The sequence below is a fragment of the Hippocampus comes genome, unplaced genomic scaffold (assembly GCF_001891065.2).
Source record: "Hippocampus comes isolate QL1 unplaced genomic scaffold, H_comes_QL1_v1.1 scaffold8, whole genome shotgun sequence".
Taxonomy (NCBI): Eukaryota; Metazoa; Chordata; class Actinopteri; order Syngnathiformes; family Syngnathidae; genus Hippocampus; species Hippocampus comes.
Genome location: NW_017806153.1, coordinates 663116 through 691042, shown reverse-complemented (window position 1 = coordinate 691042; position 27927 = coordinate 663116). Strand labels below are relative to the sequence as shown.

At 45.3% G+C, this 27927-nt stretch overlaps 3 protein-coding genes across 15 annotated transcripts in view; 1 reads left to right on the top strand and 2 right to left on the bottom strand.

The window, feature by feature from the left end:
• Window positions 1-3620, bottom strand: part of serac1 (serine active site containing 1) — a 7050-nt gene extending 3430 nt beyond the window's left edge. Inside the window, exons 1-5 of one of the 3 annotated variants that reach the window (XM_019894977.1) lie at window positions 3539-3620; window positions 1207-1310; window positions 1093-1129; window positions 888-1030; window positions 386-475 (exon numbers count right to left, since the gene is read on the bottom strand). In XM_019894977.1, coding sequence (XP_019750536.1) covers window positions 386-475; window positions 888-1030; window positions 1093-1129; window positions 1207-1300 — 364 coding nt within the window. In that variant the 5' untranslated portion in view covers window positions 1301-1310; window positions 3539-3620. Of the gene's footprint in view, window positions 1-385; window positions 476-887; window positions 1031-1092; window positions 1130-1206; window positions 1311-1700; window positions 1988-3538 lie in introns of those variants that run through there. The other 2 variants (XM_019894976.1, XM_019894975.1) reach the window with 2 other exon arrangements.
• Window positions 2334-5365, bottom strand: myct1a (myc target 1a). The gene is made up of 2 exons (XM_019894935.1): window positions 5263-5365; window positions 2334-2890 (listed from the first exon to the last, which is right to left on the bottom strand). Exons 1-2 carry the CDS (start codon window positions 5363-5365, stop codon window positions 2334-2336), a joined length of 660 nt encoding a protein of 219 aa, XP_019750494.1.
• Window positions 5366-5673: 308 nt separating this feature from the next.
• syne1a (spectrin repeat containing, nuclear envelope 1a) overlaps window positions 5674-27927 on the top strand; it is a 96330-nt gene continuing 74076 nt past the window's right edge. For 3 of the 11 annotated variants that reach the window (XM_019894950.1, XM_019894949.1, XM_019894944.1), the window contains exons 1-10: window positions 15823-16107; window positions 18360-18421; window positions 23071-23166; window positions 23712-23795; window positions 25080-25100; window positions 25198-25290; window positions 25732-25913; window positions 26045-26241; window positions 26771-26898; window positions 27124-27180. In XM_019894950.1, the coding sequence (XP_019750509.1) occupies window positions 15978-16107; window positions 18360-18421; window positions 23071-23166; window positions 23712-23795; window positions 25080-25100; window positions 25198-25290; window positions 25732-25913; window positions 26045-26241; window positions 26771-26898; window positions 27124-27180 (1050 nt within the window). In that variant the 5' untranslated portion in view covers window positions 15823-15977. Of the gene's footprint in view, window positions 5796-6019; window positions 6441-15820; window positions 16108-18359; window positions 18422-23070; window positions 23167-23711; window positions 23796-25079; window positions 25101-25197; window positions 25291-25731; window positions 25914-26044; window positions 26242-26770; window positions 26899-27123; window positions 27181-27927 lie in introns of those variants that run through there. The other 8 variants (XM_019894947.1, XM_019894942.1, XM_019894955.1 and 5 more) reach the window with 6 other exon arrangements.

The window sequence follows — 27927 nt, the reverse complement described above, 5'->3', positions numbered from 1 at the left end:
GGTTCCGCGCACCTTTATGGGCCCTTTTTTAAAAAAAAAAAAAAAAAAAAAAAAAAAACAACAACAAATACGGACAATGTAAAATGAATGATGCAAAAAATATCAATCTAACCACGGTACATCTACCTATTGACCCTACAGAGTCTACAGAACTACCGTCGGATTAGCACGTCTAGCCATTGACAAACCTTGCAAATATTGCGTCTCGCACCAGGAAGCTGTTTTATAAAAGATACAAAATGAATTTTTTTTTTTAAATAGAAACCATCAGAGATGTTAATGCGGTTGCAGTTTACAAAAGTACATGAACACAAATTTAGTTTATTTGTAAAATGTTACTTTTTTTCCATGATAAGTATTCATCATCAACGCATCCGTTTCTTACCATCTAATGACCGCAGCAGAAGCCGCGAAGAAATTTCCAGAAAGCGCCTTGCCGCTTTGTGGAGTTCCCTCCTTGTCTTTTGTGTGAGCTCTGGAAAATATCCACGAAAAAAAAAAGTATTTTTAGTTGAACGTTTTAAATATAAGCATTTATTCATGATGAGGATCGCCAGTTCGTAAGCAGTGAGGGAGGGTGGGCTCACTTCCTCGGAGAACCCCTGACCAGGGGAAGTTCGCTAACAGCCAGGAAATAAAAACAGTTGAATGAGGAAGCAGGGAGAGGAAGCGATGACAGAAGATGTCACTGAGCACCTGGACAAGCTATCAACTTTGTAGTCATTTCAGGAAAAAAAAAAAAAGTCACTCCCGTCAGCATTTTTGCCAGATGCCAGTTTACATACAAGACAAGGGTCTCTCATTTCATGGATTCAAAAATGTCGGAAAACCCAACAATGCCATGATGAGAGTCTCTGAAAATTGTAACAAATCACCAATAGATCTACCTGCCGCGACGTTCTCCTTTTCATCAGAGGGACTGGCTCGAAGGTAGATGTAAGACTTGTACTTCTCCTGCAGAATCGCACTGGTATCGATGGTCACCCCCTTGTCCAAGGCCACCACCTCATAAGTGATGAAAAGGCAGCCTCTGCGGAAGTGGAACCATCAAGACACAAACCTCCAGAAATTCGGTAAGTTTTGAATACCTACCCGAACACCGCAGCTGCTGTTACTTTAGCAATCTTCCCTGGGAGGGAGGGAAAAAAAAACGATTTAAATGGTTGCTACACATGCATCAGTCACCATCTTTCAACGACAACTCACTTAGGTCCCTCGACCGCAGCGCCTTGGTCACGCCAGGCAACCCGACCGTGCTGAGTCTCCTGCATCGAATCAAACGCAGTGCAGTCGCAGACATCCTCCAGGAACTTGGAGGTGACAAACACAAACACACACAAAAAGCCAGCTCAGCAACACGGACATGTCATTCCTCTAATAATTGTGCTCGGTGGGACGATGGAGCATGTTCTCTTTGTTCTGCTGAAGCACCGAGATCTTTTATGTCAACTCATCAACGCACATTTGGAGGATTTTACGATGACGTAGAAAAGAAACACAGAGACGAAGGGGAACATGTACAGCTTGACTTTATCAGGTAAACATAGTTTCGAGACGACAAAAATACTAAAAGTAACAAACGGGTCCTCAGCAGAAGGCGTGGCCCGTCAAATGACGTAACATTTAACGGTTAAAACGAGCTTGCGTTATCCTAACGCAACGTCAACCGTCTCACCGCGCATATACGAAGCTAAACTAACAACGCTGACAGCGACCTTTAAAGCGTCAACGCGTCTGACGTCAAGTTTGGTCGCGAGGTGCAGTGAAGCTGTTCTATTCGTAGTGTCATATTGCGAAATTAAAGCAGTCACCGGGGTTCTAAATAGTCACGAACGAGTTTTGTCCAGCTGATGCGGTGCCCCTCTCGTTGCAAAATATGTCGCATAAATAATACGTCACAGCTCCGTGAATTTCATGAAAACCCCATTTACATGAACTACAGTGCTTTGTAAATATACACTCAGGCTAAGGGGCTTTAGTTGTAAGTAACATGTGCAGGAATACATTTTTTAATGTGTATAAATATTTTTTTAATGAAAAATTGTTTGTGTGTTTGTACACATATAATGAGCTCATTGTTTACCTTGCTATGACCAGCATTTTAATACATTGTAATACAGAAGCAGCATTTCGCTCATTTCTGAAAGTCAAATACAGATGATTTTTTTTCTGCAAGGAAAAACATTTTAAATTGAAGACACCTATCATAGACTCAAAAACAACAATTTTTACTTGAATGGTCCATTCCATGTAGTGGTTTATGATGATACAAATCAAACATAGTTTTCAAAATCCTTTTCCAGAATTTCAAAGAACAGTTTGGTCCTCTATTCCTAGGTGTGCGTTTCCTGATAGGCCCGGATAATGCTCTCATAAGCAGGAGGAGGGGTTTGTGTAGCCTGAAAACCCCTTATGCCGTCCCCCCAAAACGAATGGGGTCTGGCTAGGGTTCCGGTCGCGTGGGCTGATCCGGTGGAGGTGGTCAACACCGGTGTGCGGGGCAGCGACGCCTGGCTCCCTTCCTCCGCCTCTCTGGCTATCTGGCTACAGTGGAGGAGAGGGTGGAAAGTGGACGCCCTGAAGCTCGACTTGTGCCCCAGCGGGTCGAGGGGATCCAGGCTCGAATTCTGACGGTGGAAGGTGAAAGCGGCGCTCAGCAGGCTGTTGTTGCTCCGCCGGTCATGGCTCTTGTTGTTGCTGTTGCTGCTGCTGCTGCGGTTGAAACCGGGGTGGTTTCTAGGGGAGGTGCGAGATTGGCGTGGAGGGGGGCTCCTGGTGATACGCGCAGAGCCTGCACTGCGCCGCGACAACCAAGTCAGAAACACGTAGACCAGGGCCCCCAAAACCAGTCCTACTGCCACGGAAACGCTGAAAGCTATGATCAGGGGGACTGGAAAAAAGAGATCATGGAAGTCAGCGGTTCTCGAATTTTTTCACACCACGTCAACATCACTTCCTTCCTTAGATGGCTGACTTTGTTGAGGTCAAAGCCCATCTTTGGCATTGACATTTTTTCTCATCTTTTCATTCACATTGGTTTCATGGCATTGGATGGAGAGTATCAGTTATGGCTATTCGGATGGTTTTCAAAGCCAACGGTTTGAAAGAAAGAAGTTTCTGGAACGCGTCAGTGGTTTCAACTGTTTGACAGAGAACAAACACTATCGATTTTGACCCACTGCCTGGCACAATTCCCCCAAAAATGTAAGGAATTATTGCTCATGTGCAACGCAGTGTCGAAGTAGGTTATAAATAATATGCCTTGCTCTGTGGACGAAACCTTTGCAAGTGCTCACGGTGGAGACGGGAGAAAGAACACAGCGGTTAAATCCTTGCTGGATGTCTGCCATGAACAACACATCAGTTTCCTCTCCATGCACTCTACCGCCTACCGTAAGAATCATCTGAAAGTTACATGATCTATGTTAAAAAAAAGATATGTTTAGTTAACGTATGACTATATTCCATTTGGAATCTCCAGAAAGAAACGGAGAAAATTAGCACATGATAAGAGACACAAAGTTAGTCGAAAACTCACCAGCATCAAAAGACTGAACAATTTCCATGAAGAGATTCGTAGTGTTTACAGCCATGACTTGGCCTGCAGTGTCATCAGAGGACAAAAAAAAAAATCAGGACCACTCTTCCCCGCCTCCCCCCCAACCCCTTTGCTTGTCTCTTTTTACACACACTAATGGATTTTCCTGTCTTTCTGCAGACCTTCTTTCCTGTTCTTCTCTCCTCCCCTCTCCGCACGTGTCTCAGCCTCCCTCGGCCCAAAGGCGCTCGAGGACTGACGGCTAAACTTTGCCGTTTCTCTTGTTTATGGGAGTGTTGGGGGGAAAAAAAACGACGCTGTCACATTTCCTGCCCCCCCCCCCTTAAATCCAGCTCCAGGAGCGGCTTATCTTTGCTGGACAGAGATCCTGGCGTTCGGGAGAGGGAGTGTTGCGTTTCCTCACTTCCTCTACCATCACTTCCTAGCTTGATAAGTGTCACCACGCACGAGTTAGCCAGCCAACAATCCCGACTACTCTGTAATGAGTTTTAAAAGCGTCTTTTTACTTTCTGTCTCATACTTTCCAAACTTTGTGCCAGGTCAGTGGTCGTCTGGCCATTTTTGGCGGCAAAAAGGGCCAGGAAAATACATTTCTTTTGATAACCCTGACAAAGAACTCTGCAAACATAAGTGGACTTTAAATCAACGGGGTGACGAGTCAGTCTTGATAACGGCATAGTCAGCACTGTCTCTAATCCCGTCCATCTGAAATTCATCACAGCAGACTTGGGGAAACATTCTTGTAATCGTGTTGGTATGAAGCTCGTGCTGCAAAGGCCGCACTACTTACGTCCAACACTCCAGACCAGTTTCATTAACAAAAACAAAAAAAAAAAGTCGGAAACATTTACGGATACTGACATCATGGTAGTGAAATGGCCAGAAAAAATACTTCTGTTCGTGTTAAAAAAAAAAAAAAAAAAAAAAAAAACATCCAAATAGTCACTTAAACCAATGCATTGTTCGTAGTCTGTAGAGGGGCACAGTTTTTCTTTATATAATACCTTCTCAAATGGATGCTTAAACAGAAACATAAAGCGGGAGTTTGCAATACTCCCTGGCAAAATTAAATGAATCAAAATGGTGAGACCGTGAATGATTGACATGACACTTGTTTTGTTTGATTGGTTGGTTTTCCTCAAGCGTTGTGGTTTCATGCAAATCAAATGAGAGATACAAGATGGAGCCACAGAGGGCTGATTTATTTGTTTATTTATATTCCTTTTCACTTGTGTACTCTGTTTTGGGCACGCTGACAATTTTGTCAACTGCACCAGCCCCCGACCCCCTTTTTTTAAGAAGAAAAGTCAATGTTTCTGTTTCCCTCCAGTAGGTGGAGTAATAGTCCACGATCAACAGCTTTAGTGCTTCAATTTCAGTGGGAAAAGAAGCAGAGCGTTCACTTCTGACATGCCAGGGACTGCAGATAGAAAGTAGCCTTTAGTTAATTCTGGCATGTGTTTTTCAAACGATATCTTGGATGTTCAGAAATCTTTACGTTTGTTTTTATACCACATGGACGTAGGCCTTCAGCGGGATGCATACCTCTTTTTATGTATTTGTAATCTTTAAAAATTATTTAAAATGTAGACAATTTGTAAAAAACAAAAACCACGAGCATTGTTTTACCTCCAGATTTTATTGTGTTATGAACAAGTCAGCACAAAACGAACGTTTCCGCCATCTGTAGTACCAAGAGTGACCCGTGAGGGGCAGCAGAGTGCCACAGGAAAATATGAATTCCACAAAACGATAGTAGTCGTAGTAGTAGTAATAGTAGTCGTCGTCAAAATTCTCAGCAGTCATCCAACCATGTTAAAAATATACTCACGTACCACAAAATTAGGTACGCCGAATACAGTCCATTAGTATTTAGTTCCGATACGGTTTGAGGGCAACATCTGTCTCTTTGGCATCGAGTCAATTTCATCACACAACTTTCTAATGAGCTTCGGCAAATTGCTGAGCACACAGGAGTGGGGATTAACACAGCGGCCGTTTCGCTTTTAGCCCTGCATAAGCGTTTATTCGATAAGCAAACAGAAGCTTGGTTGATAGGGGTGCCCTCAGAAGGAAAACTCCTTGCGTTGACTCCTTGTTTGATTTGACCTCTGCTGCAGTGGCAACTCCTTTCTGCTCGGCTGCATCTGCTCGCTCCTGAGGGGCTCTCAAACGCTCGAGGTCACCCTGAGCCGGTCTGCATAGGAATGAACGACTCCAAGACCCGACTGCAGAGGTACGCACCCTCGAGCCAAATACATCAAGAATGACAACCAAACAATAGAATGTCATTTGTCATCATTTGATTCACGAATACACCCGGACATGCAGTTTTACTTATTACAAGGAAAATCTATTTTCTCGTACTTTTTAATTGTCAAATATTATACGTTTTGATTTCCATTTGAAAGAGTGCCCCCGTTATACACTCATAAAGAAAATTTAATAAATTTCTTACAGTGGAAAGTGGGAACCAACAGCAGCCGAAGCTACCTGGCCTCCGATTGGTCCTCATGGCGCTACAAGTAACGCCCTCTTCGGTTGGACAGCAGATGGCAGCTCATGCCAACCAGGAAGCGTTCCTGCCTGCACACACAAGTGCTGTGCTTACGTCATCATCATCATCAGCAGCAGCAGCATCAGCAGCAGCAGCAGGAGGAGGAGGAGGAGCCCCTCCGAGCCTGAGTTTCTGCAACAGGGATGAACTGAGGAGAAACAACAACCTGACGCGAAACTCAAAAACATTTCTGCATGTGGGTTAGGGCGCCAATGTCGAGCTGAGAGACGACGCCGGGTACCTGCAGGACAAGCGGCATGGCTGCGCCGCACCACTCCAGAGACTCTCCTCGTGACATTGCCAATGTGATGCAGAGACTGCAAGGTAGGTATTAATTGCTTACTCACAGCGCGCCGTCTCTCCACTCGCGGCACGTTTGGAGGTGACCTGCTCCATTGGCATGACACAGCAAAAAGGCAAAAATGCTGACTGGAAATTCATCTTGTTTTGCAACGGTATGTTGCTTTTGCTCATGACAATTGCGAGTTTTATTTTCGGCACAAAGTATTCAAGGACTGAGTATTTTGAGGTGGAATTCAGGTACGCGATGGAGTTGCTATCTTTACTCTGCAGCGGAAGGTCAACTTTCATTGACTCTTAGCTTCGTCAACACTGATTAAAAAGAAAAGGGGGCTGCTGGGGAATTAGAAATGGAGTATGATCCTGCAGAAGCTTGACCACCGGGGTTCATTAGACTTTGACCAATCGGATGCAACCTTAAATGCACATCGCCATCCAATAGGAGAACTACAACTAAGATGAAATAACTTAATTATATCGGAATGCTTTGCGACTGCTTCTTTTTCTACGTTTAAAAAAAAACAATCATTAGACAATAAAAATGTCATTTCTATTGGTCGGTGCTACTTAATTTTATTTATTTTTATTTTTTCTTTATTTATTGTTTGGCTGTAGCAGGTAAAATTTAAAGTGGAGTAATTTACCTAAAATAACGAGAAAAAAAAATAATGATAAGACCGCCATTGCCAGCTACTGTACTGTGCACACTTTGCACCTCCCCGTATTGATTTCCTCAAATTTCAGAGGCTTTCCGCTTCCCGTGCTGTTCAAAGACAAGTGAGATACTTTGATTAAGACGCTAAGTGCAAATGAAAGGGGCTCACGCGCAGCCCCGGCACAGTGGTGGTGCGAAACTGTTGCATTATTGATGTGGACATGTGTAACGGCACCTCCTCCCTTCGCCAAAAATGCGCCCTAATTTGTCAACCGTTCCCAGCCTGTTTTACAGTACAGTCTTCATCGACACGGGAGCGTCGTTTAGAGTCTTCAAGGGCAGTAAATAATATGCATTGTCAATAATTCAGCAGCGTAAGTGTGGCTTGTTCACCAAAATGTCTGACATAATTACTCTATTAGCTCGGGCACACATGAGGAGCCTTATGGCTTTTTAATTACAGTCTTGTCATTTTTCCCGTGATGCGATGACTGCCGTTTCTTTTGTGTTACGATTTTCACGAGGGCACAAGTACGAGTTATCGGAATTTGATGGCGCCAAATATTGGAATCGGCATCACCCGAAAGAAATTCACGTCAATCGAGCCCTAATGTTAATGGTTCAAAAAATATGCTTTTTTTTTTTTTCTTCTTTTTTTTTTCCTTTTCTTGAGCAGTGATGGTTTTGGAGATGTAAGCTTTCTGCCTGATGCCAACCGCATGTAATACCAAAAAAAAAATCTTTTGAGGTAGCGCAGCAGATCTGAAACCTGCGATGACTCGGTCATCAATCGAGATGTGTCATCTAAAATCAAAGATGCAGGCGTGTAACAGTTCCTAGCAGGTGTGTGGGACGATAAACATCATTCGCGTCACTATTTGGCGTCTGCATGCTCGTTCCACTCCGTTAAGTAGAGTCGGCGTCGCCTTTGTTCGGGGTTTCTTCATTCTTGAATGAGGTCACGTTTTATTTACGTCTTCCTTTCGCATCAAACGCCCTCTCACCTGAGAGTTCCTCTATGTCATCCAACACACTTTTAAAACTGCGCAAACTTTCGGAGGAGTTGTTCTATCATGCCAGCGTTCCAGATATCAGGAGCAGATAGCATGAAATAAGCCATATACTCCCCTCGGGGGGGGGGTCCATTTTGGAAGCGTTCAACAGTCATGCTATGCGACATGAAAACAATCCCAACTTGTGTCCCATTTTTGGGAGAGACCAACACACACACACACACACACACACACGAAGCTTTCTTTCTCTCTTTTGCTGTACCTCTCTGCACTGAAACACAGCAATTAGTGACACCATATGGCAGAGAACGGCGAGGCCACTTTGAACACCTCCCAGCCTGAACTCCTCCATATGCTGAGGAATGTGCCCGGTTTTGTGTCTTTTGTTCAGGGGAGGAAAAAAAAAAAACGTCTCTCCTCTTTTCAATTTCTCCTCCGTTTTCTGTCCCCGGTGGGTGGCGGAGGCGTTCAATTTCCACCGCTAGCTCTAAGCGACGTCTGCCTGCCTGCCCGTCAGGCTGATAAAGTTTACCGCAGTCCAATTTAGTCGTTCGTAAAGGACGTCTCGCCGTCTATTCAGGCTGTGGCGGCTTGTTGCGCAAAGCAGATTGACTGCGTTTGAGTCGATTCTGCAGTGTTGAGAGCTGCTTGCTGTGCTGGCAGAAAGGCTGAGGAGGAGGAGGAGGAGAGAAGGGCAAGGGTATGAGCACATCTGCAAGATATTTCAAGAAAAATGACAGCATAGTACCTCTGCAAGGTTCTGAGGAGAACGCCGCCAAGGCCAAATTATGCTAATTTTGAAATGCGGCCCCCCAAAAATCTTTGTTAACTCTTCGTAAAGCACTCATTCAAATACATACTCTGTTACCTCTTTTCTTAAAGGGCAGAAGAGTAGAAGAAGAAACTTGCAATTTAGCTCTAGTGATAAAATTCATCCTGCAATTGGCTGGCAACAGGTTCAGGATGTCCCCCGCCGTTAATTGGCCGCTAGCATGTCAATGGGATTCTCCATTATTAATTTGTTCTTTGATGAGTGGTTGATAGAATTCATCAGCAGTGTTTCAAGTGGCTCACGCAGAAGCATGCATGACCCATTTTATAACCCGCAATTAATTTTCTTGCCTGATAATAGGTTTACAAAAGAAATAATTCACCCGGATGCACAGCTACACTTCTGTCTTTGTTCATGCCCACCCGCCGTAAGGTTTTATGAAGTCGTACTTTTTGCATAATCCTGCTAACAAACACAACAATGAAAACCTTTTCCGGGCAGAGTTACAATATAACAGCAAGACGAAAATGAAGCCTAGAAGGAAAGCTTCCTCCGCCAAATTCTTAAGCCTCTGATTGCTGATGGAACCGACACAGCCCGCCCGCCCTATTGGCACGCGGCCACCGTGCCATGCGGTTGCCAAGGGCGACGTGACGCTTCGGCCGCAGCCATCGAAGGCCCGAGCAGACGGTCACCTTGAGCCGTGCCAGCCCGGCTTGGTTGTTTTCGGGACATTGCCTATTTATCGCCACGCGGCTTCACACGCAGGCGGCAACACAAACAACCGAAATGGCTCTGATGTATCTTTTAGGCCTTGATTGTTCCGCTGTGCGCGAGGCGTTTTAGCCGAGGCCGTTCGGCACATGGCGAGGCTTGAAGGTCACCAGCCTGTTCAAAATGAAGCCATGTCGCCTTGGACCCGTAGTGCTGTGATATGGCCCATGTTGCCGAATGTGACTTTTTGCTGCCTTCTATTCTTTGTCATTTATTTTCAACTCCAAGGGCACTGGTTGACTTCCAAGTTGTACTCATTCCAAAACTAGTTTTCTCCTAGGAAATAGTGTCGAGTCAATTAGTTTGTTCAAGGGGTAGAGTTATACCCTGCAGGCTGCAGCATGTGTTTATTCTATGCTCGGTACTCTTTTGATTCAGTTCTCGTGAAAAGGTCACATTTGTACTTATTAGACTCTCTTTACCACAAAAATGATGAGTTCGAAGATCACCGTCACTCTTGACTAGTATGTAGGGCCTTCTTAGTAAAATGTTCTCCCGCTACAGTCGGAAACTGGTGTTCCGCAAGACACTACACTAGGTCCATTTTACATACATGAAAATGTTGGCATTCCAGTAAGAAATATGACTCATTTTGATTTTATACATATACATATATTTTTTACAATTTATTGCTTAGAAGTGTCCACCCCCCCCACCCCCCCCCAAAAAAAGGTGTAGGCACAAGGGTTTAATTTCACAAATTTTCACAGTTGCAATAGTTCTGGGACCAAATATTGCAGGAACTTAACATACAGACTATGCTGCCACCGTAGCTCTATTTATGCTGTCACATGATATCAATATGGACCCTTTTCCCCTCCCCTTAAAGGGTCATCGGGCTTATCGGATTCACACTCTCCTTTGGCATGCGCGTTCGCATTGTGTGGAATCCAATGGGAGTGTCTCACTGACATTTCATGCTTCTTATCAGATTCTAATCTCTTTGAGCTCGACGGCCATTCAAGGCCGGAGATACAAGAACGCGTCGCTTGGGACACAACACACACACACACACACACACACACACACACACACACACACACACACACACACACAGAGGGAGTCAGGGAATAGTCTGTGTTTGACCTTTGACATTCCAATGTACAATATGTGGGTACTGCAATAATAGCTTGTCGTGTATTAACGAACACTAATATTCACTTCTTTCATATGTGTGATGGGCTGAACGACATCAGATTTAAGTTTTCTACTTTTTGGGACATTTTGCTTTCAAAGCCTCACACATAGTTTGATTGCGGAAGACAATTTGCTACAAGTTGCCATTGATCCGACGCATGTGAGGTAAAATGACATCTCCAGACCACACTGATGCAGTGATACAGTCCCCCCAGAATTTCTTTTTATCTGCAATGTTGTGTGTCAGATGGGGGCACCAGATCGTTTTGATGAACGTAACAGCACAATGTGCTCGCCAGATAGCATCCGGACACCCCGTCTCTTTCCACTCTCTCTCTAATACTTTGACTCACACGCTCGCTCTTATCTTCCCCGCCCAGGCACCTCCTTCCCCCTTTTTATTTTTTGACTGTCAGCGTATGATTGGATGGTTAGAAATTTGGCCACTGGCGCTCTATTGAACAAGTTTTCTTTTAAATGGAGGTGGCGCCCTGACCTCTGAGCTGACCAGATAACGTCTCGGTTCCAGCATATGTGACTTTGTGGCACAGAAAGTCATTCTTGGTCTTTTTTAAAAAATCCTTCATTGTACTCTGCAAAGGTCTGAGGCCATTATTTGTTCTTTGGACGACCTTTTTTCACGGATGTTATTTGAGTAAAACAAGAAATAGAAAATAGAGTTGGAAGGATCAAGAAAAAAAATGTAATAGGTTGATGCATCGGGTTCAGGGAATATTTTCAGTCTGATGCTACCGAATATCCATCCATCCATCCATTTTCAAATCCGCTTTTCCTCACAAGGGTCACGGGCGTGCTGGCTGTCTTAGTAGGCGGGGTACATCCTGAACTGGTTGCCAGCCAATCGCAGGGCATACAGAGACGATCAACCATTCGCGCTCACAATCACACCTCAGGACAATCTACAGTGTTCCATTAACCTGCCATGCATGTTTTTCTAATGTGGGAGAACATTTTGGAAGACAAAGGCTGGCTCAGTAGTAGTGTCAGATTTTTAAAATATATATATAAATCTCTCTTTCACGGTAACTGAATTTACCACAGCGGCCGCAGTGATTCGGTTAGCGCTGCTGACGCCTGCGCTTTCGCTTACTTAGTGGCCCCTGTAATATGTGCTGTGCCGCTTGCTGAACCTGGATAAAGAGCTTAGACTGTCTGACCCAGTCAAACACACACACACACACACACACACACACACACACGCACACACACACACACACACACACACACGCAGACACATGCACAGATAAACACACCCTCCATTACATTCATAGAGAGAGCAATTGAATAAATATGAATATACATATATATGTATATTGCATCTCTAATGCTCTCAGTGCTGAATCTTCATGCTTAGTTTCAGCTACAAAGCTCTTTGCGGATTGAAATGAGGAGTTTTCACAGCTATATACTGATAGGTGATTCTGTTGAATTCTGTGTTATGTGTTGCGTGTGTCTGTGTGTGTGTGTGTGTGTGTGTGTGTGTGTGTGTGTGTGTGTGTGTGTGTGTGTGTGTGTGTGTGTGTGGTTTGCTGCAGGTGTGGGGAAATTTGTCTAAATGACCCTATTGTTAGCCAACATTTGGACATAATTTGTCAGCGACTCCTCAGCACATCTGCGGGAGAAAAGGGAATGGCAGTGCTTGTTTTGGTAATCACGTTGACTTGTGTGTCGCCACCACCTCTTCTCACCCTCTTTAATGTGTGTGTGATGATTTCTGAAATGTAATTAGGCATGCTAATGGGGTGCCGTTTGGATATCCGCCTCTTGCACTTCCGCGTTGGGGGGCACAAATAAAGTGGGATGGCGAGTGTCGAGGATGAATGGGTTGAGTGGAGGTGGTGAGGGTTTTTTTTTTTTTTTTAAATGACATTTTGTGCTGTAAGAGCTCCGGCAGGAGCTGTAGCAAAGAGCCTTTTTTTTTTTTTTTAATGAGGCATTGTGGGGTTGAAAGAGAAGAGCCGGAATGTGGAGGCGAGCATAAAGACGTCAAGAGGGGAGCTAAAAAAGGCCCCCCCAATCTGTGTAATCACTTTGTAGAGTGGATAACAAACATGTGCGCGGCCACCCTTTTAGCATGAGATAGCTTGAACGGGCTTGATCCATTAATGTCCCACTGGAGAGGAAGATGCATTAGCACCACGGAGGCATTCGTGTGGCTTTGTTTTTGTTCTAGTGACACTCTCATTGTGACCACCGCCATTCACACCCGCATCATCTGTGAGTCACTTTACACCGGTGTTTCCTGACCTTTATTCATGGATAAAAAATCTGCTAGCTTAATACGAACAGAACAGCATTGTAGGTGGGCTGATCAATCGCAGTATAAACCTTTAAATAACAACTTTTTGAGCACAAAGGACACAGCAACATATCATCTCGGCTGGGTGGAATCGACTTAGTGGCGAAGTTGCATTGGCATCAACTCAAACAAGGCATATATCTTAAAAATATGTCAAGTGCTGTACTGTAACAAATATAAAAGTAAAAAAATACCTGCATGACTGACACCTGTGTTCAATGAAAAAAAAAAAATCTGTGAATTCCATTGATACCAGTGGATATTTTTCTCTTCTTCTATGTGATATATTCTTTTTTTGTTTAATCCACATGCTTCCAAACTGAATATTTATATGACCTCAAGGAGGCGCTGTGCCTCTGACGAGCTTGAATAAGAGGCTTTTGCTGCTAAGAATTCCAATCCAAACAACCCCTGGGTAGAATGATTACAATGCGAGCAGAATCTACAGTATACCCCCCCTCCCCATGACCCCCCTTCCCCCTTCAGGAACCCTTTTGTACTTTTCGTTAATAGTCGAAAAGAGGCTGCTTCTCTCGTCCTCACGAAGCCTCGCTTGCCCTGCAGACGTTAACTGCACCGACCCGCGTTGAACTCTCACAACCTCGGGGAAAGGCTCCACTATCTGCCGGGCTGTCCATTAGGGATCCCGAACCAGCAACCAGCTGCGCTTCTAGCCTGGTTTGTTTTGACCCTCCTCCTCCTCCTCCCCCTGTCTTTTCTCTCCCATTAGAACAACGTCAGAACACTCCAGAGGGCTGCAGCCCGAAGGCCTCCGTTGTTTGATTCCAATGTCGAGCGCCAGAAAGGGAAAGTGATTGAATTCCTGCGTGCGTACGTGCATTGCGTGTGTGTGTGTGTGTGTGTGTGTGTGTGTGTGTGTGTGTGTGTGTGTGTGTGTGTGTGTGTGCAGGCCTATTCACTTTTCTCTCTCTGCTCCCACAGCGGCGCCCTACAAGTCCCACCTTCTTGTTGGGATTTTATCCCGAGGTTGTTTTTTCTTATCAGTTCAACTCTTTGGGAATTGCTCGATTCCTATGAACTGGCGCCGTTCTCTGACAAGATATGTAACGTTTGAAGAGACTTCCCTGAAGTTGATTCTTTCTTTCTTGTTGTTGTCTTTGTGAATCAATGAGAAGAGCAATTGCTGCTGCGAATGGTTTCAGCACCTCGGACAGCTCATTTAAAACAGCTTGCATCTCATCTTGGAGTGGTTGATGCAGAAGCAACGTTTGAAGGTTGGGGGTTCAAATCCAGGCTCGGGTCTCCCTATGTGGAGTTTTTGTTCACAATTTTAGTGTTGTCGTGTCGTTACGGTAATTACAAAATTAGGACGTATCTTGTTTTTATATTGAGCTAAGTAGAGTGCAGGTGTACCTAATGAAGCGTCTGAGAGGTGGATGCTGAACTAGATTTGAATATGTAAAAATGTCTCTTTCCTCTACCCTTAAATACTATATGATACCTGGACATATGGTGTCAAAAAATAATGTCAGATAGAGGGCAAGGTAAAAAAACGACAGTAGCTGTGTGAACCGGCTAGAGTGCGATAATCAGCAGGCAGATAGCAGATGACAGCCGCTACGGTTATTGATGACTTTTCATAATTAAAATGGCTTGCGTGTGAGGGCGGGTGAGCAAAGGGGTGGGGTGGAGGGGGGGGGGTCACCCAAAAGAACAAAAGGAGGAGAAAAAAAAGTGATAAATGGTCTTTCATCTTTAAAGCTGATAGAAGGCCCACTGCGATCTGCGTGAATATTGCTTTTCCTGCCTCTCGAATGGGAGGATTCAAAGAGGAGCTTTTGTGCTTTGATATTGCATCACACTGATTGGGCACGCATGCTTGAGTGTGAGCGTGGCTCCAAAAAAAGACAGTGACTTTCCCGGACAGGTCACATACTGGATACACTGAAGAGATAATTGAAAGGAATGGTTGGTATTCGAGTCTTCTGCTGGTGTTGCTCATGAGAATAAATCAAGGTAGAGTAGTCTTTTTTTTTTTTTTTTTGTGCAATGTGTGCCCTGTGACTGATTGGTGACCAGTGCAGGGTGCATCCCACCTCTCGCCTGCTGGGATAGACTACAGTTGACTTTGTAGTGGCTAAATGGCTTTTATGAAAAGACAACCCCCCCCCCCCCCGTATATCTTGAAGTCTTAAAGGGTTCCACTGTACGTTATAGACAATATCTTTTGTTTTGGAAGTGACTCTTTTGTTGATGCTAAGCCTGGTCTCCCCAGGAAAAAAAAAAAAAAACACTGCATGTGAGGAGCGGATGAAAGACGATGGTCTCTGAACAGACTTGAGTGGAAGATCAGACAGCAGAAGCGCCCTGGTGCTCATGCGCTCCCCTGCAGGCTGTGTGCACAACAAAGCCGCCAGCCTGGGAGCGCCGCTTGCCGTCCGCGTGGATGAGAGCGCCAAAGACGGCGGCGTGTTGCGAGGGAATTCCTGCACTTTGCTGCCATTGTGAGCGTTGCGCCTGCATGTGCGCTTGTGTGTGCCCGCATCCCAACCGGCTCAGCGGTGCCCTTCAAGGCTGCCGTGACATCACGCGTTCCCGTGCCTTGTGATTGGCCATGCGGCGGAGGGAAGGTCGCGCTTGGTACCAACAGTGGGAAACGAGGAGGGGAGGGGCTGAAGTGTGAAGAGAGTGAGAGAAAGATTGATGCTGAGGCAAGTCGGCACTGCACCGCACTCACTTACACACGCACACTTTTTTTGACACTGTTGTGCTGCTGAGCAGGAAGGAAAATTACTCGTACTGTACGACAGCAGGACATTAACTGTCGCCTCAAAGCGAGAGTTTCATAGGAGCTTTTGGCTCCCGGAAGAGTTGACAGCAAGGGCAGGAGCAAGGGCAAAGTGTAGCCCTGCTTCATTTTTGGGGGAGGATGTCCTCCCGACTACCCCATGAGAGGCGCAGACCGGGGTACGACGTGGCGAGACGAGCGGAGGGCTACACATCCCCGAAAAAGAACATACCGTTCAACCTTGTGACTGGCTTCTACCTCTACCTCCGTGGTGAGTGTGTAATCCGCTCTTGAGCGTGTGTGGGGGTTTGTAGCGGCGGCACTGCAGTGTACAATGAAGTCCAGAAGTATTTGGACAGTTGGTTGCACAAACGGCTGCCATTCCTCAATGGCAAGTACTGCACTTTTTGTGGGGACGCGAATCCCGGATCTTAATGTCTTTATTCATTCAAATCCATTGCGGTGGCAAAAATTCGGAAAAAAAAAAAAAAAAAAAAAAAAACAGAGATCACCGCTGTCCAAATACTTCTGGAACTGTCTTGAGTGAGTGCCTGTGGGTTTTAAGTCTTCCCCGCGGGGAAGATATTTGTTCAGCTGCAGGGTGTGTTCACATATATTTAAAGGAGCGGGCGGGGGGGGGGGGTACAGCGGGAGCCCCATCTGTAAGGACTTAAGAGATGGCAGGGTGGCAGGTTTGAGACCAACTGTGGGCTATGCTGATGTTAATTAGAAGGGGACACTGGAGAGATGCCAGTCTACAGCATAGACATTGTTGGAAGCGCCCTTAAGCAAGGCACTGAAGCTCTAAAAGTGCACAATTAGTAAGCCATGTTACTCAGTTGTGGAACGCGGTGGCTCTGCTTGTGCTTGACCAAATTGATTTAAGACCAAAAAAAAAAAAATTTGTCAAAAATGGCTTTTAATCAGAAATTTGATGGGGTTTTCTCATACAGTGATGCATTTTTTTTTTTTACATGACCACGTTCATATCACAAACCATCTTTCTCCATTGAAATGAATGGAAATGCAATTAATCTGTTCCAAATGTATGACTTATTTACTTTCTTATGCTTCTTCTGTGAGCTCTATTGGCAGTTGGCAAACCATTTTAATGCTGCTTTATCGCCACGCACTGGTATTGGCCTTCCGCTGCCAGGAAATCAATGTGAATTGATGGTTGAGTGAAGTTTTGAGTGATTTAAAAGGCATAACAAAAAAAAAAAAAGAGTTTATCTGCAGAACTCGGATTGAATTCTGTCAGGATTTTTAAACTCATTTCAAGACAATGTTTTATTTATCGAGATGTTTGCCCATGAGGTAAACCGGTTTGTACCTCCGCTTCCTCCAATTTGCGGCTACGCTTTGTTACCGCAGCAACCGCAGCCGCCAGGACAACCAAGCAGACCTTAATGATATTTCATTAAGATAAGAGGGCCGGCCGCCGTTGATGAGACTAATGATACAGACCGATGCCGCCTGAGAAGCTAATCAAGTGTGTTGAAATGCCGCTCGCGGGCTGGCTTGCTGAGCTTGCCTTTTTTTTTTCTCCCTTTGTACATATTGAATGGATGCCAGTGGGATCTCAAAGTCACCTCGTCCCACGAGCTGACTGCACCACACACAGGCATGCGCGCTCTTTCTTTTAAGGTGGCCGAAATCATTCTCATTTCCCCTTCCGATATTACCACATATCAATATTTGATCAGATCAAGAGAGAAAATTCATCCAGGAGGGACCTGCTCAGTGGCTCGTTGAAATGTGCCCATCTGCATTATGAATGACAAATTATTCACACGCAGACACACACCTGAGTGCCCATTGTACTCGGTGACCCACTAACCAACTTGTCTTTTAATCAAATCCTCCCGACTATTCATTAAAGTGGAGGAACTCCCTGTCTGCTTTCGGCTTTCACTGATGGCATCTCAAGGATATTGCAGTGGTGGCGCACAGATGAAACAGTGTCAGACGTGTCCGCAACTCAAACTTCATTCGACTCGTGTAGTCTACAACTCTGACTCTGGGTGCATGCGCAGTGTATTTGTTTAGCCATATACTGTGCACTGATGTATCGGGTGAACCTACCGCGCACTAGCGAGCTTGTTAGCTTGCAATAGCGCGAATATAGTATTTAATTTAAGCATCTTACGTATTGGGCGACCCTGCTGCTGTCTAGAGAGACAGTGACGCATCGGACGGAACTAAAACTGGTCTGCGAGGGAACTAGCGGCGAGTAGCTACAAGTGGCAGGCCAATTTGCAGTGGAGATGTCCAATTAGCCATCCGCTCGCAACGAACATTGGGCCTACTATGCTAGGATATTTTGTCGGTATGTACAGCTGACTCATTTTGAGGTGGAACTCAGAAGAGCATTTTTTGGTGGCGTCAAGAAGTGTTTTCAAACTGTCCTTTGAATGTCTATTTTGGTCCCGCTTTAATGTGAAAGCTCTCCAGCTAACAATATTATTCCCATCTCCTTTTTTGTCGATGACCGACGGTGACATTGTGTCTTCTGATTTACAGACGAGCAGGAGTCTGTGCAGAAGAGGACGTTCACCAAATGGATCAATTCTCACTTGGCCAAGGTAAGATGGCGTTCGATTCCCTCTGCCAGCAGCAGCGCCTGCATCGCCGCCCCCGCCGTCCCCGTCTACTAAAATCCCCCGCTTCAATCCAACTTCCCCATTCTTCTCAGCGCTTCGTGCGCTCGGGACATTTGCTCCATTTTCAAAACACATTGCTGAGCCGGTCATGGGGCCTGCATGCCAGGCAGTTAAGACCACCCGCACAAACACACGCCTCTTATTGTTTTCTTTCTCTCACTCTCGTTTCGCCCCAAGGAAAGCTTTTACACTCACTCTAATTACCGCTTTCACATGACAGCAATTAACCGAGTAGACTTCTTTGTTCCTGGAAGCTAACATTTGTCATTTAAGTGTCGATAACCCGCCAGGTCCTCCTTACCCATTTAGATGGAATCTGGATGAGAGTTTCGAACGTAATAAGCTCAGACAAACTGTAACTCTCACTCAGCATCTGCCCCCGATCCGGCTGCATACTAACGAGGCTTTATTACGGGGGTGTCATTGTTTTATTGCACGTTTAACTGCATGGGACTTGAGTAGCAGGTCCAAAATGTGGAGACAAGGTAAGTCCGTCACGCTGCAACACAAAGTATGATTTCATATTGTATTCAGGCAGCTGAGGAGACCTTGAGCCCTGGCGACGCGGTGCAGAAAATTCATTTGAAAAGTGCCCCCCCCCCCCCTCCCCTCGGGGAATAAACCTTGACGTAATATGAAATCTCACGGTTTGGGATCACGCTGGCGGGAAATTATCCGCAGCCAAATATATAGAAACTGCTTGAATTTTTAATGACGCCAAACATAAACGCATGGTTTATTTATGTACCGTTTTGGGGTAAAATGGAAATGCGCCTTTTTTTTTTTTTTTTACGCAGAGCACAAAAGTGCCTGTCTAGAAAATAGGGCCCTAAATGTTCGAGGTTTGAAGTTTTATTCGGCGCCAGGTTGTGGTGACAACACGTCATGAATGCCTTCTGTCTCTGGTTGTTTTGCCTCCGACGTGGTGATGTTCTGCATATCAAATTAGAGGCAAAAAAATGGAGCCAGAGAGGGCAGATTTTTATTTATTTATTTTTTTGACATTTGATATTTATCGCGCACGACTGTCAAATCATAATGACCATTTTAACCAATGTGTCATACTCGTCATTGCACTTCTGTCACCGTTTCTTCCATAAAAGTATCTGCCAAACCATCGACTGTACTGTACCTAATGTTGTGGCTGATATCCATCATAGTTCCAACCAAAAGCGCACGTCTCCCTCTCTAGTTGATTGCCCTGGTTGCTTCCTCCTGGTGTTGCCATGGATATGCTGAGTGGTCATGTGAAATGTCATTTCCAAAAAAAAAAAAAAAAAAAAACCCTGATGAACAGCAAGATAAGGTGAATGGAGTTCTTCTAAATTCGGAGATGCGCTCACCCTGCCGAGCCCCCCCATGAAGAAAGTTCCTGGAAACGACATTTAGTTGTAAGAGGCTTTTGGAGGAGAAGAAAAGTGTGCGCAATGAAAGAGACAGAGGAGCTTTAACAGTTGGTTGAACTCGGCTCTCCGAGGGATAGATCGTGCCCTCGGCTATGGAGATGATTAGGCCACAACCAGTTATCACAGGTCTTTAATTCAGCGCCTAAAGCTATGTGATTAATCGTTAGGTGAGTTGAGACATGGCTTTGAGGGGCGGGGGGGGGGGTTCCTTTTCACCCACCCGCTCCCCAAACTCTACAGGTATAACAAAAGACATTTCAGCATGTGAGAACCGCCAATTTACTAAGACGACGGATGAATCTTATTACACTTAGCGGTTCACCAGATTAAGTTAAGACACTCACGGGTCACATGATTAAGTCCACGCGCACTCTCTCACGAAAGTACAAAAGGTGGAGATTTATTATTATTATTTTTTTAACACTATGAATAATTTCCATGGATTTCAGAATTGGAAATTAGATTTGTGTTTTTGCATCGAGTGTCCATACTGCACTTGTATCTTAATTGTGTTTATCCAGAGAAATTTTTTTCTTCGCTCTTCAGATTAATTTAGTATCAGGCAGCCCCCCCCCCCGCATGGCGCTGGTGTGACATTTGGGTCGACTGTGGGGGGGATGGAAGCCAACGAGTGGGCTCCCAACTTTGCGTTCCGGCAAATCCCCTCTGAGACGGTTAAAGCTTAATTACCGAGTGGCCGGCGTGAGCGGCAGAGGTCTCGTCGTCACTGATGCGTCTCTTCAGTAAACAAGCTTCAGTACACTTAAGTGTTTTCGCTCAGATTACACTGCCAAGTGAAGCTCCCTATCTGGAAAGTGTCTGTGGGGGGGGTTACAGTGTCTAATTAGCCTCCCCCAAAATATGTTGTGTAAGCAAACACCCGCTCGATTAAGTACAGTTGGAGTCTAAATCTTTCAAGGTAAAACCTACACTAATATAACTGACAGGAGTAATGGCAGGAATTTGTCTGCTTGTGTCCAGCAAAAAAATGGGTTTGATTTCAAGTTGTCAAAATAAAGTCTCACGGCCATTCATGCAGTATATTGGAGTGGGTACAGCGCAAAGCTACAATTATGCACTCTTGTTTTTTGTGCTGCCGGAGGTTCCCTTGTGCACAGGTCCCCGTTGTGTAAAGCAAGATTATGCAAAAAAAAAAAAAAAATTGCAAAAACAACTACCTGGTCCAAGAACCCATTAAAATTGGCCTTGGCAGAGGTGTGCATCCCCACAGGGTGCCCCTCAGATTCAGGCCCAAATAGTCGTAATGATGCATACATTCAGCCAACTCTTTGTTAGGACCTGCACTCATCTCATCTCAGTGGAGAAAAATTATACTTCTGTGCTGGAATTAGTCGAGAAATATTACCACTTTGAAATGTTGCCAAAATATGATATGAATGGACAATGGGGGGAAAAAGTAGGATGATTGGAAATAAAATGTAATTCATCGAAATACAGTCAAACCTCGATTTTCGAACGTCTCTGTTCTTGACCAAATCGGTTTTCGACCAAAAATTTCGAGTATATTTCGGATTACCACCGATTCTCGACCAAACTGAGTGCACCTGAATGCGCCACTTGACTCCTCTCGCCTTCCTTAGACAAGGAAGTGACGCTTCCTCGGGTGAACGAGGAAGTGACGCTTCCTCGTGTAGTGTTCCATTGTGAGCAGAGTGTTCAATAAAGTTTTTTTTTTTTTTTTTAAAGAGCGTGGTTTCGGTTTTCGAAAAAATCGGTTTTCGAACACCCTTCTGGAACGGATCATGGTCGAAAACCGAGGTATGACTGTATTAACACTGGTCAACAGCAAATTTTAACCCGAGGTGGCATTCTGTGTACCTACCGATAAGTATAGACAGTATAAAAGCAACATCAAAATATGGTTTTTACCCTTCGTTGTAAAACAAAATGAGGTCTGTGGCCTACATTCGGACCGCTTTTGAAGTGACCAAAAATAGTTCCTTGGGCCTATACAGTAAAAGACGTACATTCGATTACTTTCGAAAAGCTTTTTATCGTTTCCTCCCCGCGTCTCCACACTATTGGACCTTGAGGACTCAAACAAGACGACACACGCGCATCCCCCTGAGCACCTCCGCACACAATCAATTATGACACCAGACACTCATGTGTAATTAGCTCATTAAGACGCTTGATTTATTATTATTTTTTTTTCTTTTTCGTCTTAGCTCGCGTGGCTCAGCAGAGGGAACGGATATCACTTTCTTATTTTTGTAATTATCCCCAAATACCCTCATTAGCCTGGGGATCATCAAGCACCAAAAGCTAAATTTAACTTCAATTACCCCGCGAGGGGAGGGGGGCTGCGGGGGGGGGGAATTTAACCCTCTGTACTTGTGTGGTGTCTTTTGGAAGGAGTCACACGTGCTTTTCTGTGTGTTTTAATAACCATAGCCGCGAAATGACATTAGAAGAAAAGCCTTAACTGCGTTGAACTAATTAATTTTGTAGAATGTGAGGCTTGGGGGGCTTCAGCTATTTTTTTTTTCACTCTGTCCTCTCTCATCTGTCTCGCTGCCACTCTTTTCTGCTCGATTATGCCCCCTCTTGCACATACACTTGATGGGTACACGCACGCGCGCACACACGCAGTCCTTTTCCTCCGCTAATCTTCCTGTGAATGAACACCCCTTCCGTCTTGAAAGCGCCCCCCCAGCATGTGACTCTTGAGAGAAATCCTTGATGTGGCGTTGGCAAAAAACAGAGATATGTGGAGCCCCCCTCACAGTCTGCGAGGTTAGCGAGGGAGTCAATGAGAACGGGATCCGGTTTGACATCATCAGCATATTTTAGGATTTGAAGAGCCCACTTAGAGCCCGTTGAGCCCCTCGCTGACTCCACTTATCACACACAAAATGCCACACGGGGAAGACAAAAAATGCTTTTGGGGGCTCAGAGGACATCCATAGGAGGATTTCCTGTTTAAATGAATGTCTTCTAATGTCGCACTTGGACTTTTTAGCACTCAGCCAGGATATTTTGCAGAAAAAAAACCCAGCTTTTATACATACTTTCTCAAAGCGAATGGAAGTCTAGCTTTCAAAATGTCTCGGAGTTTTAGAGTTCAAAAGTTTGATCTGCAGAACCATGTATGAAAAGGCCGACACAGTAAAGACTCTTTGCTATGTTCTTTTGTCTCGACAGCGTGTTCCACCTCTCGTCGTGACCGATCTGTTTGAGGATATCAAGGATGGGGTGAAGCTGCTCGCCCTGCTGGAGGTCCTCTCCGGCCAAAAATTGGTGAGGCTCAAGTCCCTTCGCTTAGATGTGAGAGCGCGCGCGTGAAAGGTGATTGCCTATCGGCTAATCTTTAAGGAGCTAGCGAAGCGCATGTGAACGTGGAGCATCGTCCGCTTCCACGTGGAAATGGGCGCATTGATCGCTGCTTCTTCGGATGTTTAAATGAATAGAAAAAAAGGCAGATTCACAAGGACGCATGAGTTTGGCAACACACACACACACACACACACACACACACACACACACACACACACGTAAACATACACACGTACATAAATAGCTACGTGTGTCAATATTGCCTCAGGTCCAAGTGATCTGTGGTCTATTGATCAGGGTGCAGTTTGGATTGGGCGGGAACTGAATGGATCTCTTCTCACTGGTGTATTTTATGTTTCTCATTCGGATATTTTACTGCAACTTCTAAAAAAAAAATCCCCTCACTTCAATTTCAGAGTTTTGTCCATTCTCTTTTCGCATCCCCCTCCCGCCCCCTCCCTCCCCTGTTGCGCCTTGTAACCCCATTGTTGTCTTGCTCTTCCCTGTAGCCATGTGAGCAGAGCAGGAAGCTAAAGAGGATCCACTGGGTAGCAAACATCGGCACCGCTCTCAACTTCCTCCAGGGCAGGAAGGTAGGAGAGATGCGCTCCTCTTTTTATCTTTGTTGCTCCTCCTCGTGGCATTTTTTTGCGTTTGCCCCATGGGTGCCAAACGTGGAAAATAAGCTTGACCTTTCACTTCTTTCCTCCCCGCCTTCCTTTATCTCCACCTGCTGAAATCATCAGTCGATACAGTCAGACTTTGGGTTCACGCTGACTCCGCCTCTCACATCGGGACCCACCCGCGACATAGGAAAAAAAAAAATTCTACTTTTTAGTCCTCGGCAGTCCTCTTCTTCTCCCTTGCCAGCGTGATGTGCACAATTACATAAACTAATTACAAACCGCTTCAGTAAACGGCGCCTTCAATGAGATTAGTCACACATATTCAAGGAATCCCCCTTTCGTCCCCCCCGCGCGCACACCCATCCCCGTCTCGTCCTCGGATATCCAAATAAAGCCATGAGCAGGCGTCTGCAAGGACATTGATTTCCCCTCTTCCTCAAGTGTGACAGGGTTAAACCATAAATCCTACACCAGTAATCTGCAAGCGGGAGATGAGACGTCAGCAGGCTCCTTGTGTGTGTGTGTGTGTGTGTGTGTGTGTGTGTGTGTGTGTGTGTGTGTGCGTGCGTGCGTGCGTGCGTGTGTGTGTGTGTGTGTGTAAATCCAAAGTTTCAAATTAAATGTAAACACACACCGGGTGTAAATCCAATGTATGTCTCGACTGTGTTGACGCAAAATGCTTCAAACATCTTTGTGCATGCTTGCATGTGTCGAATTACATTTAATTTTTATTTCCAAATGAATGTTATGAAAATCTTTTTCACTCGTCCTCCAAACAGGTCCAATAGGGCTTCCCTTTTTTTATTATTATTTTTTTTTTTGTGATCATCTTCTTGAAAATTCTTAGCCTCGAGGTGTGTCCTTATCCCAATGCTGCCCAAACAACCTGCTGTGTTTTCCATTATGAACTCATGCTTTTCTTATCAGGATCCCCATACTGACCCCCTCCTGCCCCCCTGAGATTGCCCTCGCACGACCCCAGCTTTATACCTTCCATGTTCACCCACTCCAAGTGTTGCTTATTACCAAACGATCACCTGTTGTGCTACGGCGCCTCCGTAATAAGCTCTGTGATAGGATATTGAAAATGGATCACGACAGATCTCCACATACAGCACACTGCCGGGGGGGTCTCCAATGCCTCATAGCCTGGGGTCTGTCATCACATGCTCAACAAGGCGTCCATCTTTCATCAAACACATCTAGAGTGCCTCTCATGTCTGTTTTTTTTTTTTTTTCTCGATTCTCTAGTCTGCCTACAGGGGATCACCGGTTAGTACTGTCTCTGTTTGTCATGCATTGCAATGTTGTGTATTATTATTATTATTCTTATTATTTTTAACGCAACACAATCTTTATTTGAATTCAGATCAAGCTGGTGAACATCAACTCAACAGATATCGTTGACGGTCGACCGTCAATTGTGTTGGGTTTGGTGTGGACTATTATCCTCTATTTCCAGGTAAAATTAGTCGACGTGCTCAATTCATGTGGCAGGATAGCATCGGCGATGTCTTGGAGACCAGAATTTAAGGCTTAAAAAAAAAAAAATGTAGATACTATCACCATACATATTTTTCAAGGCAGGAAAAAAAAAAAAAAAAAAAAAAAAAAAAAGCTAATAGAGCGGAACAGAAAAGAGACAAAATCTGCCGAAATCAATTTTTGCACTCCGTCCACGCTGGAAGAGAGCAGGCGCCACCTCGGGCGTTTTTCACACATGCTCGCATCTACAAGAGCTTAATAAAAGTGACTGAACTCTCTACACAGCGCAAACACAACATGTAGCCACGAGGTTGTTGAAAAATACAGATAAAGGAAGTACTTTCACATACTGATAGCATATCGATGCACTTAACGGACTGTTTGATTTTTATGTTCTCTTCTCTCGTTTCCCCTGCAGATCGAGGAGCTGACTTGCGGTCTCCCAGAAATCCAGCCCCCGTCAGGCAGCTCTTCCTCACTGAACGGCTCCGCCAGCAGCGCCGACAACGCCAGCCCACCCGTCAAGAGGAAGCCCCTGCCCCCCGTACAGGGCAGCGCTAGGAAGGCCCTCCTCAGATGGGTCCAACAGACAGCCACCAAGTGTGTAGTCTGCCGATTAAACCACGCCGAGTACAGTCGCTCCCCCATTTCGGCGCCGTGTTTGTTTGTTTTGTCATGGTTGCTGTGATAAAATTCAACGGTAACGCTCAGTTGCGTCCCCTATTTGCTAGGCGTCTGGGAATCGAGGTGAAAGACTTTGGTCCCAGTTGGCGAACGGGTTTAGCCTTCCTTGCCATCATCCATGCCCTTCAGCCCAATCTGGTGGACATGGAGCGTTCAAGAAAGAACCGCAACCGGGAAAATCTGCAGGAAGCTTTTCTGTTAGCTGAAACACAATTGGGCATCGCACAACTCCTCGACCCTGAGGGTATGTCACATTTCCTTCTACATTTCCTTGATCCCACAAAAATCCACAAACATTTGTCTGACTTCAAATTAGTCGAACCACCTGGCCCAAATTAACTCAGTCAGTACCAGCCAATTCTAGACCAAGTCTGAAAAGACATTTAAAAACGTCTTTGGGAGTGAATGAGAGTTAAGTTACCGGTACTTGAATGGTTGAAAAAGTCACATTCTCATTTTTCCTGTGTCCATGAAAAAAAAAAAAAATCAATTGTTGAATAAACACAAGAGGAAAATGATGGGCGTCAGCTTGAACATCACATTAGCAGTCATGCTGCCCAACCATCTGTGCCCGCTCATGCCAGCTCCCCCAGAATAAACGCTGACAAATCAAGCCTGACATCAGAGTAATTGAGGTTCATTAGGCCATGACATTCGCAGACTGTGGAAAATAGTCCAAAGACGATTTGGCTCCGAAGCGCGGAAGGGTTGATTTCATATCTGCTTGATGTCCGACGCCCGCTCCCCCCCACCCTCCGGGCTTCATTTGTCAGACGTGGACGTGGACAAGCCGGACGAGAAATCCATCATGACATACGTGGCCCAGTTCCTGAAGCATCATCCTGACGGAGAGCGTGGCACCTCAGAGGGACGAGCGGCAGAAGAAGAAGAGGTGGAGGAGGTAAACAGCTGTCACGGTGATCTCATTTTCTTTTCACGGCCCTTGTCTTTCCCACCAAACGTGAACCGTGGCGTTCTTCACTTGAAGCCCAAATGCATAACTGCACATTTGTTGTGCCGCCCGTTGTTGATGTCTCAGCTTTGCACGTATGTCTCTGCTTCTGCCTCACATCGTGTCTCGCTCGTGTGCTGACCCGCCGTCCTTGTCTCGCCGCTTGTCGTGCAGGCGCCTGTCCCGCGGCGTGAGCTCCTCGCTCCTCGTGATATCGAGGAAATGCTGGAGGTAGGGGAGGCGGTTTGACGTCATCCTTCCATCTCTCCCGTGACCAAACGCGCTCTCAGATGCGATGTTACCTGATGTCATATCACATGAAGCCCGCGGGTGTTCTGAGCTATGATTGCAATATGACAAGAAGTCATAGATTTGGTCTAAATGTTACCACTTGGTTACATTAACATAACAATGAAAGCCTCCGGCATTGGTACTTTCTGTATTTGATGGTGAGCTCACGCTTTGTGTCGCATTTTTGGGGCATTGTTTTGATATGAGTAATCGCAAAATAAAGTGCCGCACAAAATAAAGATGTTCAGTCTAGAATTAGTTTGAAGATTAAGCCGTCATTAAGTATCAAGTGTGTGAGCGGGTTTTCCACGGGAAGAAGTGATAAGGCTGAATAAGACTGAGTATTATCGTCATGGCGACTTGAAATGCTGCTCGGGGATCTGAGACCAAATAGTCTGTTTAAGCAGAGTGTTTCTGCCAGCTGTGACTGTTTTGACATTTTGTCCAACAGAGAACCACGCAGGATTAAGCCATGCATTTTTTTAACGGTACCGCTCTCACCCTCTTCATCCTTTCCCGCCTCCATCCTATCATCAATCCTTCAACTTTGCCCCCCCCCCCTTCGCTTGTCTTTGTCTGCTTTTCATTTCTCCACTTGTCCCCATTTTCCATATCCATATTCCCCCTCATCTCTATACCCCCCCCCCCCCCCCCCCCCCCCCCACCCCCCCCCACAGCGCGACACCA